Source organism: Diabrotica undecimpunctata, chromosome 5, assembly GCF_040954645.1.
Source record: "Diabrotica undecimpunctata isolate CICGRU chromosome 5, icDiaUnde3, whole genome shotgun sequence".
NCBI lineage: Eukaryota > Metazoa > Arthropoda > Insecta > Coleoptera > Chrysomelidae > Diabrotica > Diabrotica undecimpunctata.
The window spans coordinates 57,179-70,102 of NC_092807.1; the positions used below are offsets into that span (position 1 = coordinate 57,179).

The window sequence follows — 12,924 nt, forward strand, 5'->3', positions numbered from 1 at the left end:
ACTAACTTCGCAAAAAAATAATTACTAAATTCACTAGACAGTTCGGACTGGGAATAGCGAACCGAGTATAATGTAAATTTTACTTTACGTGTTTTAGACATACGGTAAAAAAACAAACATTTAATTTTATTTTTATTCAGGTTTGGGAGTCAATTACCGAATTACCGCATGTATAAACTCGAATCACAAACAAATAAACTTTGAAGAATGTACTCCAACTTTTACTTTGGCAAAACACACGTGTAAATGATTTATATTAAACGTTTTATAGCTTCGAGATCAAATGACAAAATAATTTGTTTTTCTGAAGTTATCGTCCATCTTTGAAATCATCATTGGTCATTGGTTTGTGGTGTGGTCATAACCTTGACATAACCACAGAATACACAAACACACACATAACTCATCTGTCTATTGTCAGTCTGTCACTGTTCACTGTCAACTGTCACTAGTCTGGTCTGGAGCCTGAAGTAAAAAAATATTGAAAGGCTATTACGTTACGATAAATTTGTTAATGATTCATTATAAAGCAGGTATTAACAACTGTTAATTACTTTCTTATTTAAACATTGTAAAATGTCTAGAGAAATGCAGTTGTTTCGATTATGGAAAGGGACGTTAGGACAAGTAAGTCAAGGGAAATATTTTTATTATATAATATTAGTCATTAACCAATAATTAATTTCAGGTTCGTCTTGTTCACGTCGCCGCCACTTCAAACGCTGCAGCAGCTGAAGCAAAAAGAGCTGAGAAGCCAGCTAGACTAAAAACTTTTTCAATTTATCGCTGGAATCCAGACAAACCTGACACTAAACCTTATATGCAAGAGTACACAGTTGATTTGAATTCCTGTGGACCCATGGTTTTAGATGCTCTTATTAAAATTAAAAACGAGGTTGACCCCACTTTAACCTTTAGACGATCTTGTCGTGAAGGCATTTGTGGCTCTTGTGCTATGAATATTGGTGGAGTAAATACCTTAGCATGTATCAGGTTTGTTATCATTCAATTCTTAGTCATAAGCATCAAGGTTAATATTAACATTATTGCCTTTTAATTATGTTTTATATATATACCATGGTAATCGGTGCTTTTAATTATGTTTTATATATATACCATGGTAATTGGTGCTCGTCTAGGAATGCAGTATATATGAGGTACTTAAAAGCTAAGTGCCTTAAGGCCAGATATAACTTTTGAGAAAATGGCAAAAAACGATGTTCACTTCATATTAAGATATTTTATCAAAACATTTAATATATATTTAGATGTTTGAGTAAATTATTGTGTGGAAATCTTGAGTTGTCAAAAAATTTCTGATTTCTATCAAAAGTTAGATTTTTTTTAGTTAGTTTTACATCGCTATTAATGCCACTAATTACTTCCCGAATATTCTCAATGACTACTGCGCTTAAAGTTGGTGACTGATTATACTTTCATAACCATTTCATATATTATTTTATAAATATGTATTTTATGGCAGCCCAAACTATTTCAATTGGATTATAACTGCAATAGTATGGGGGTAATCACAAAAGGGTATGATTGTGTCACAAATGGTGTCAATGACATATTCGTTTTTAAAATCCTTACTTTTCATCATTCTAATTAATTCCTTCTTTACTGGAACATTTTTAAGAACAGTGATATTTTTATTTTCCATAAATTTTAAAATTTCATCCTTTTTCATGTTATTATTACATATTTTATTTAATGTGTGGGAGTGATACCACACATTGTCCAAAACCATTGCTGAATTTGGTGGAAAATTAGGCAAGTGCTGTTTGACAAACCACTTTTCAATTAAATCTGCTGTCATCTCTTATTTTATTTTATTTATTTAATACACAGCATAACCCCATTAATAGTTTAAATTACAATATATAATATCACAGTTAGGATTCAATTACTTATAATATAAAATCAATATTAAAAAGTTTTAAAAAATAAGACTAAAAATCTTACATACTTATCACAAAGCAAGAGATCTTTTTAACTGAGTTACAGTTATATTGAAAATATCAAAATCGTGAACATTTAATACGTCATTACGAACATTTAACATGTATCCATCCAATGGGTTGTGAATACCATAGGTTGTTCCGTGGAAAGCAATATTAAAAACATTGTGGTAGAGCTTGATGGGGAACATTAAAGCTAATCTGGCTAACAGGTTTGGACAATCTATAAATCCATGTATTCTTATATATATATATATATATATATATATATATATATATATATATATATATATATATATAAATATATCTCTTGACATATCACTACGGTTCTTGGGTGAGGGTAAAGATAATTGTTGTTCCATACAGGAATAATCATGATTTTCAATAGTAGTGTGGATGTGGTAAGCACAATACCTCAAAAATTTATTCTTTACTCTTTCTATGGTATCAATATTGTTCTAAAAATAGGGTGACCAAATAACTGAACAGTATTCCAAAATAGTTCTAACTAAGCAATGGAGAAATACTTGCAATTCCTAGTAACAAGAAGTTTAGATGCCTTTATTGAAATAGAGTTTATGTGGTGACAGAAAGTAAGCTTCTCATTGAAAATTACACCCAAATCCCAAATAGAAGAAACATAATTCAATGTTCAGTTTGATTAATACTATGTAGTATAGCTTGTTCCAATGCTATTGACTTTACGAGAAAAACTTATAAAACAACATTTTTTTATATTTATGTGGAGTTTGTTCTGATTGCACCAATTTTGTAGTTGGTCTAAGTCATCTTGTAGCAAGGCTTGATCTTTTAACCCATCTATTACTTTCTAAAATTTCAAGTCATCTGCCAACATTAGACATTTGCTATTTAGGAAACAGGAAGTGATGTCTTTAATGAAGATATTAAAAAGAAGTGGAGAAGTGTGGCCTCCTTGAGGAACTCTAGATGTTACTGTAATACTATCAGACAGATGACAACCTATCTTCACTCTTTGACTTCTCTCAGATGTAGAGTTTTTAATTCATCCAACAAACCTAAGATGAAACCCTAGATTAATTAATTTGCTCAAAATTATTTGGTAATCTACATGATCAAATGCTTTGGAAAAATCTGTGTATATTGCAACTACCTGTTAACAGTCTTCCATATGAGGTAATATATCAGATTGATAGCAAACGAAGTTTGTTGCAGTGAATTTGTTGCTGTGAAAACCATGTGATTGAGATATTAAGCCTTTACATAACCAAAGAAGCTGCTTTGCTATAAAACTGTCGAAGAGCTTAGGGATTGCAGATTGTTTACAAATGCTATGATAATTTTATAATATTATCTTTCTGACCATTTTTAAATATAGGAACAACATAACTTTCTTTCCATGAAGAAGGAAACACAGAGGTTTCCGTAGATCTATTAAACAATATAACAAGGGTACAGATGGCATTTCGAACATTTAATTTAAAATAATTGTTATGCATAATTTGGTTACCTTAAAGTACATTATGAATTAAATCATTAGTTGTAATTTAGTTGAATTTAAATAAAAAAAAAATTATTTTTGTAACCTTAAAAAAATATTTTAGTCAAAAATATAATGTCATTAAATAGAGAATTAAATTCTCCTTTTCTTCTTTACATGTCTGATCAATAAGGGTACCTAATTCTATAACTGATCAATTCTCCACCTCTAATTTAAAGGAGCCCCTGGTATTGATTCCTTTTTTGCTCGAGATTTCGATGTACATTGTGAATAGCTTAGGTGCCTTTAAAGATGCGGTTTGCCGAGGATCAGTTGCTTGTTTTATTTTTTCTGAAAGTCACAGGCACATCGAATAGGTCACCTCACATGGGTCTAAGGCATGGTGGAAATTCGTTGGAATCTGTGTGTGGCGTACTTTACCCGTTTTGGTCTTTAAGCAGGTGGGACTTTATCTCTTTTGCTTCCAAGGTAACTTTTATTTGATTAAAATGTATTGGAATTAATTTGTTTTGACAGTAAATAAATTGTTGTATTGCCTATGGACTCTGAGGAAGCTCAATATCTCATTTTTAATTTATTTTTTAATATGTTTATTTCATATTTTAATTTTAATAATTTCTATAATAGTATAATAAATGATATATTTAAAGATTTCTGCTGGTTTAAACCGCTAATTTGTTATTCAATATGTTATTGATATTCTGTGTTTTAGGAGGATTTTTATTGTACAGTAGAAATATGCCGAAAATTGTACAATTTTATGGACAGAGCTTACAAAAAGTCAAAAAAATTACAATAACTAATAAAGAAAAATATGTTACTTTGGAAGAGGTAAAATTGATTTTCTTCGAAACAGATCTTATTGCATAGCAGGCTGAGGCTAGCTTCTTACTTAACAAATCGATATAAAGGGACCATTTAATGCTGTTGTCTATAAAAATACCAAGAAATTTTACAGAATCAACGATACTGATTTGGCTGTTATTAAGAAGCAAGGGTTGAAGAGCTCCTGTTTATAGGATAATACTATGGTTTAATCCACGTTAAAAGAGAGTAAATTAGAGTCGGACCAGGGTTCATTTTAAGTAGATCAGAAGTTACAGTTGCAATATTAGAATACCTCCAAGTAATACTGGTATCAAAAAGTCTCAGTAATACAGGAAGATTTGCTTTTGATATTACTGATTGTTTGGATCAGTTCATATTTATCAACTAGTCTTATAAAGAATGAAATTCGAGACCTTTTTTGAATTGGGGAGATAGGAAATAGGATCTTGTTGTGGCAAAATAGTTGATGTTATATTTTTACTTACATTAACGAAGTATTCATTTCGATTTTCAGGGTTTGGAAGGGAAAATGTTTGAGCTGTGTTAGTTTTATTTCGAAGATCGTTTATTATGGACCAAGTTTCTCTTGCTACATTTTTAGAGCTTCCCAGACGATTCTGATAGTACATTTTTTAGCTGTTTTTATAAGTTTTAAATAGGTTTCTTTGTACTTGGAGATATATTCAGTGACAAAGATGTTGGTAGTAAATTTCTTGATGTACAGTAGTGAACGCATATTCTTGGCCAATATGCAGGTACCTTTGATAGTCCAATTTTTGTGATGTTTTGACTGAATTGTAATTAAAGGAAATGCCTTATCTGTAATACAAAAATGAATCGCAAAATGTGTTGGTAAGCGCATAACTCAACAAGGCATGGTACAATCTTAACAATTCTTTTTTTTTAATGTTCCTTGAAGTCTAAGGATGGTTTTTACAGCAAGAAAAATTTGAATAATTTCCGGGAAAACCCTAAAACAGCCCTTTTCTTTTTCCCATACAAATATTTTCTAACTAAATGTAGAGTCAATTTTAACTTTATTGCTATTCAATAAAGTTTTTATCAAATTACAAGCACTCTCTGTTGTCCAAACAATGTAGGTGTGTTCCTTTTAATAAATTCGACAGGTGGTTGCAAAATAAGACGAAAAAACAACTTTAATTTTACACTCCATGTATGGGTAAAACATTGACATTTCCCAGAAAACATTAATACAGTTATTACTTAGAAATAGATCTGAAATGATCTTTTTTCCATAAATAAATAAAATCTTTTATAAATAAATAAAAATAAAGTTTTTCCATAAATATTTTTCCCATACAATTGTTTTCTAACTAAATGTAGAGTCAATTTGAACTTTATTGCTATTCAATAAAGTTTTTATTAAATTACTAGCGCACCCGACAGACTTCGTTCTGTCAAATAGATCAGGAATGTGGCAGTTTATTTCTTTAATTCTCCTGAACAGAACCCTCACCATGATGATAGGGCGGTGTGTGAGGGTCAGCTCGGGTGACCTAAGTATCTTCGCTTCCACGAATTTTGGACCCACTAAAAACCCCGACTGAGATGTCTGCCAGATGGCTTCAAACTAAGAGGGGAACTTACGGTTTAAATCTGATTGAAAAATAATCTAAAGGGATAGTGGGAACCTAAAGGTGACAAATATTTATAAAGTGACGCGTATATCAACCAACCGCGTCATTGCAACGGCATACGGTTAGCGATAAAAAAAATTATTGAACAACGTGATAGAAGCAACTATACTGAAAGGAAAGTATACAGGAGAGAAAACAGATTTTTGTTAATAATTATGATTCACTTGATTTACAATAAAGCGATTACTGAAAATACTTATATATGTCTTATTTCATTATTATTTATTACATCGGTTATTAACCCTATGTTAATAATAATAATAAATAATTAATTATCTCTATGTTTTGTCATTGAAAGACCCACTTTATAAATATTTGTCACCTTTAGGTTCCCACTATCCCTTCAGATTATTTTTCAATCAGGTTTGAACCTTAAGTTCCCCTCTTAGTTTGAAGCCCTCTGGTAGATATCCCAGTCCGGGTTTTTAGTCCAAAAGGGTGGCCAAAGTTCTGGAAGCTAAAATACTTAGGTCACCCAAGCTGACCGTCACACACCGCCCTACCATCATGGTGACGGTTCTGTTCGGGAGAATTAAAGAAATAAACTGCCATATTCCAAATCTATTTGACAGAACGAAGTCTGTCGGGTCCGCTAGTTGCAAATATAGACAAGCCTATCTAAAAAATCACTGAAACAATAGTCCACATCCACAGAGGGAAAGCGCCACCTAGAAGTAAAGCACAAATTTTGGAGTTTACGAAAGTTCTGAGCCGAAAAAACCCTACCTAAACTTTGGGTTTTCGAGGATTGTTTGTTAAGAGTGTTAAACTTGGTATATACTGCTTCATGATTGGATAGTCCAGCATTAATAATTGTAGAGCGTATATCAAGGAATGAGAAATCTGAGACAATATAATTATGGTAGATGTTGTTTTAGTAATTCTTGTAGGAGAATTAACGTGCATTGTGAAACCATACGATTCGAATATATTGACCAAGTCACCGCAGATGACCGTTTTATTAGGCAGATGGTCTAACAAATTTAACAGGTTCTGAAAAAAATAGGTCCGTGGAAGAATCAGGTGATCTATAAATGCAAACAATGTATAGATTAAGATTCTCGTTGTCGAAAACACAACTTTTTAAACCTTGTTAGGGTAATAGCTTGTTAAACCTTAATAGCTTGTTTTATATAACAAATTACATTGTTTAAAAATCAATAAAGAAATGTCAGTGTGTAATCTAACAATAAATAAAAATGCTGTTTATTTTTTTTAGCAAAATTGAGACATCCAGTAAATCCACAAAGATTTATCCATTGCCACATATGTATGTAGTAAAAGACTTGGTGCCTGATATGAATAACTTCTATCGTCAATATAAATCAATTGAACCATGGTTGCAAAGAAGGTAAATTTTTTTTTAACTTTACGTGTCTCGACAGCATAGGTCACTGACACAGATACAATTTTATTACATATTACATTACAAGAATATACAGTAAAATTACAATCGATAAAGAAATACGTTAAATATTGGTACAATTATCAAATTCTAAACTACGTTTCTTCTTCTAATTTCCTGGTTTCATAGAGGAAATTAATAAAGTTTTGGAATTGAACTGGTGAGCTGAGAATATTTTGTAGGTTTCGACTCAAAATATTATTTTTTCTGTTGTTGTTAAAATAGGGACAGTCTACGAGAATATGTTTAACAGATGGAATATTACCACACTGTGTACATGTAGGTGGATCTTGGGAAGTCATTAAATGTTTATGAGTTAGTCTTGTATGGCTGATTCTAAGTCGGCGAATTAAGATTTTGTTTTTTCGTGTCATGGGAGGAAATTCAAGCTTTTTGGTGGGATGGATATCACGAAGCTCGGAAGGGATTTTATTCCAGTGATATTGCCAAGACATTTGGATGATATTTTTAAAATACGACTGTAAATATGTATGTAATTGTATGTTTTTAGTCTCCATGTTAGAAGATGCGGCTTGTTTTGCAAAGAGGTCGGCTACTTCGTTACCAGTAATTCCTACATGAGACGGAATCCAAATCATGGTTAGGGTGAGATTAAACTATCGAAAGAGTTTTGTATAGCTTGAACCAAAGGATGTTCCGTGTACATACTGTTGAGAGAGTAGATAGACGCTAAAGAGTCTGTACATATTGCTACTTTTTTATATTATGGTGATATTAAGTTTATAGCTAGAGAATAATTCTATTCTCCGAGCACAGATTAAATCTGTGTTTGAAGTTACAGCACATCCAACAGCTGTAGAACTTTTAGAAGCATCTAAATCTGCGAGATTAAAATCTGCTTTCAATTTTTTCTTGCTTGTTGCAAGTGGCAACAGTGTCTTTGCCTCGGCAGCAAATTATTAAATCATCTGCATAGAGTGCAAACTTGACTGGAAGCTCAATTTTTTTACAAATATCGTTTAAAGCAAGTATAAAGAGTGTAGGAGAATGTAAATTTGTCCAAAAATATTGTGTTACTTTTTGTATTCTAAAAAGTATGCCAGTAGTTTTGAGTGGTTAATTTTATACTTTTTAAATGTTTCAGCGATGACAGCCAAAAGAAAAACACTGAATATTTGCAAAGTGTAGAAGATAGACAGAAGTTGGATGGATTATATGAATGCATTCTATGTGCATGTTGTTCTACTTCTTGTCCAAGTTATTGGTGGAATGGTGATAAATATTTAGGCCCTGCTGTTTTAATGCAGGTAAAACAAATTATATTACTATAGATTGTCTATCTCAAAGTGACTTGTCTGTACAGGGTAAATGCACAACATCGATGCCATACTTCTTTGCAAACTTGTATTAAAATAAACGTCACTTCTTACTACTTAGCCTAATCCATCTTTTGTGTTGAGGGTAGCTTAAGTACTAATTCCCACTAACGACCCTGGCTGGCTTCCTTCTGTCAGTGGTTCTCAAACATAAATAATATTTGCTACAACATACTTGGGTTAAATTAAAATAAAATAGAAATTAAGAAATGCCTTTTATTTATGTCACACAAGCAGTTTGTTTTTATTTCCACAGTATGTGCTAGCGATACAAACCATTTGTTTATAGATTTAAATAAAATCGAATAAAATAAAACTAAAATATAAAAAAACATTTTATTTATGTATTGTTCCGTTCAAAAGTTAAGAGGGGAAGGACTTTTAAAAATCGCACTACTGTATATGTTGGCAGTAACAAAACGTAGAAATATCCGAAAATAAAACTAATAAATAAGTTGAAAATAAAAGAAGTCATTGTATTTAATTTCGTGTGTAAGTAATCGTAATTGTACACCATTATATTTAGTTCGTTTTTCTGTCAATCGATTTCAAATTTAGTTTCTGCTTAACCATCATCATCATTATTATCGTCACTGTCATCACTATCTCTGTTATTTATATTTATAATAATAAAATTGGTTCGATATCATCCAACAAATTGTCAATTTCCCACATTTTTTTTCTGTTGCTATTACGTGGTTTAAGTAGTTTTTCCATTTCTCTGGCGTAATGACCTGGTACGCTGCTGTAATTAAATTTCGCATTTCAGCTTCTTTAAAATTCGCGATGCGTCCAGCTATATACCGTTTCACTTCATTCCAAATCATTTCGATGGGATTGAGTTCACAGTGATAGGGTGGGAGCCTCAGAATCTTCACATTGTGCTTTTTGGCAATATCTTCTATTATTTACCTGTCATATTTTGCTTTGAAGGCCTTGACTACATCAAGTAACTCGCATTTTAGGTAATCTTCTTCAAAAAATAGGTCCTTTGACAGAAGCCATTCTTGAATATCTTTTTTTAGTGTTGAACTGTTGGGAATTTGTTCTGAATTTCTGCTGTAATAGAACATTGTCCATTATTACAACAGTTTTTTCTTGCAAATTTAACATTAAGATATTTTCGAACCAATCTTCGAAGGTAGGTCCATCCATTTCGTCGTGGTAGTCCTGAGTATTTTTCTTTGCCAAAAACGTGAGCTCTGATCCACAGGTAGATCCTGCGTGCAATAAAACGAACCATGCTATTGGAGCTTTTAATCCTGTTGTCAGACCACGAACAAAAGCATCGCGATGAGATGTAATTGTTTTATCAACCCATTCTTTTTTCACACTGTGCCAGATATTTACCCATGATTCATCCAAATACACTATCTTGTATCCTTCTGCACGATATTTACGAATTGCGCGTAAATAAGATGACGCCACGAGATGATTTCAGGTTTTTCAATCAAAATTGAATTTCTGTCACGTTTTATAAACACAAAATCCATATCACTCAGCAAGCGATGTAGCGTGGCCCGTGAAAAGTTGGGCAAAGTTTCTTCGACATTTACAAAAGCTAATATGGTGTTTATTGTTGGTGGTATGTTGTCACGAAAAAATTGATGAACTATTCTACAAATTTGACCCCTGACATCTTCATCGTACTTGTTGTCACGAGAATTACCAACCTTTCGCTTCTTGGACCTGCTCTTTGGATATTGTAATCCAGCAGGTGATTTCCAGCGTATTCCTGTCGTATGCAAAACAGAATCTTTTCGCAAACACCACTTATTTCTGACACTTTCCTAATTACACTTGATACATAATCGTTGTTATCCTGATTAAGATAATAATTAATAATATTCATTAGTATCTGTTTCTCTGAAAGTTTCAGAGCTTTTCCACGTTTTTATTGAACAATTTCCTCCATTTTGCGGTAAAAATTCGGCGTCAAATATAAAAATAGCCAACAACAGAAAATAACAATAATTGCCAACAGCAAATCACAACAACAGCCACCAACAAATAATAGCAATAACAAAACAGTAACAGTACATCCAAGATGGTACAAATAATCGTAACTCGAGTATGTTTACGCGCTCAGAAGAACAAATAAAGACTAATTAAGGCCCTGGATGTATCAAGCTTTTAAACATATTTTGTAAAAGAATGACTCTAATTGCTGAATAACTTTGAAAGTATTTGCAGTTAATATCAACCAAAATTACAAATTCCTTACACATTATGGCAGTAGTTAGCACCGCAGGGACATAAATAACATTTTAAATGTGGCAGTTAGTAGAAATTACCGGAATTATTTTCAACTTTGAAACAAATGTTTATTTAATGCACATTTTATTATACTACTGCTACTAATAAAAGATAAAAGTTGATAAGTTACTATTAGAAACAAATAATGTATAGTATTATGTAAAATTATTAGCAAACGATATTTGTAAATTACATAAAATTGTACGTGAGGAATTGTTGAGAACTCCTGGTTTATTTCGTTTATGTTGAAAGATAGACAATAGAGAACGTCATCGCTCACTGCATAAAACTGGCAACGTCTTGGCGAAATTCCCATAAGGTTAGCATTGCATATATTACCCTATACAGACTAGTCACATTGAGACAGAGTATATCTGACCCGGCCACGCTTTACTGTGACATGGATATTATACGACTAATATGTTCAATCTATTTAACCCGCTTTTAGTACCGCTTTTTTTTTCAGCAAACTAAAAAATATTTTTTGTCTAAAATATACTTCAAACAGTTCAAATATCACTTTTGTTTAAAAAATATATATAGCTCAAATATATATATATATATATATATATATATATATATATATATATATATATATATATATTATATGTGTGGAGAATTAGTGGGCATAATATTTTACAATTAATTTTAGGCTTACCGTTGGATAATTGATTCCAGAGATGAAGCAACAAATAAAAGATTGGATAAAATGAGGGACCCATTTTCAGCTTATCGTTGCCATACTATTATGAATTGTACTCGAACCTGTCCTAAGGTAAAACATGTAAAGTTGTTTAGAATTGTAGAGATTTATTCACCTTGAGACCGCATTGTATAGGTTCCTTAATGATTTTTTTTTGTTCCAGGGCTTAAATCCAGGTAGAGCTATTGCCGAAATCAAGAAGCTCTTGGGAGGTGTAGCTAAGAAGGATGCACCTCAATTAAACACTGCTGCTTAACTGTGCAGTGTCAACATTATTACCAATAGAAGTCTTAATTAAATTTTCATAATAGCATAGAAAAAGAAACAGAGAAACTTAATATTCACTAATCAGCAATAATAATGGGGACGCTACACTACAATTTTTGTCTTTTTCTTTTATTTACGTCGTTAATAATATTGAAGTTTTTAAAATATTTTTTTTTTTCCGTATCAAATAAGCTAAAAGAGGTTTCTTTTTTATTATTCTTTTAATTTAATTATTTCATCTATTATACTTTAAAATTGTTAAATAATTTGTGTTAAATACTACTTAACCACACAGTTTATCTTTACTCTAGACCTAACAAATTATATGTTATCTAAAAGAATTGGTGTGTTTACTGTGTGATACTTCACGAATAAGAAATAATTCAAACAGTAACTTTCTTTTTAACTGGTCACACAATTTTTAATTAATAACGTACTTCATAACACCCTATTTACTGCTTGGCAAGTGCAATGGTGCCCCCTAATTAACAGCAATTCATGTAGAATTGGTAAAAGATTATAAAGATTGATGTCAACGCTCAAAATAGTGTTAATGTACATATATATATATATATATATATATATATATATATATATATATATATATATATATATATATATATATATATATATATATACAAGCCCACATAATGGCTTTTTACATTATATTAAACAAGGGGTAGGGTTGAAAGGAAGGCTACTGTATATTTAAAATTTATTATTTCAGGTATTATTATTGATTATCTTATCTATTTCAGACTTAATTTTTTCAGTTTGTTATAAATTTACTTGTATTAAAATTTTCTTTTAAATTTAAATAATTTGCATATATGTATTAAGCTTAAGCAGTATTTCATTTTAAAGCGAACATTTTGTTGATGTATTTTTTCCTGTGTTGAATGATTTAAATAAATATTTTGTTACATACTTAGATTTATTTCATATTCTCGACTAAGAAGGATAAGTGAACACCGTGGGTGTTTACGAGCCATTCCCCATATCAGTTGGCCCACCTATGGAATTTGCAGT

The 12,924-nt window shown here is 31.3% G+C and overlaps 1 protein-coding gene across 1 annotated transcript; it reads left to right on the plus strand.

Annotated features, from left to right (window-relative positions):
* Positions 1 to 432: 432 nt before the first annotated feature.
* On the plus strand, positions 433 to 12,820 carry SdhB (Succinate dehydrogenase, subunit B (iron-sulfur)). Its single transcript, XM_072531296.1, has 6 exons — positions 433 to 627; positions 689 to 993; positions 7,147 to 7,278; positions 8,438 to 8,600; positions 11,578 to 11,700; positions 11,792 to 12,820. The coding sequence occupies exons 1-6, from the start codon at positions 577 to 579 to the stop codon at positions 11,882 to 11,884; spliced, it is 867 nt and encodes a 288-aa protein (XP_072387397.1). The 5' UTR covers positions 433 to 576; the 3' UTR covers positions 11,885 to 12,820.
* The last annotated feature ends 104 nt before the right edge of the window (positions 12,821 to 12,924 follow it).

What these genes read in the sequence shown, in the direction of transcription:
- SdhB (XM_072531296.1), top strand. Translation starts at nt 577, where the DNA reads ATGTCTAGAGAAATGCAGTTGTTTCGATTATGGAAAGGGACGTTAGGA. An exon ending in AATACCTTAGCATGTATCAG is followed by an intron (nt 994 to 7,146) that starts GTTTGTTATCAT and finishes TATTTTTTTTAG; the next exon opens with CAAAATTGAGACATCCAGTA. An exon ending in GAACCATGGTTGCAAAGAAG is followed by an intron (nt 7,279 to 8,437) that starts GTAAATTTTTTT and finishes TAAATGTTTCAG; the next exon opens with CGATGACAGCCAAAAGAAAA.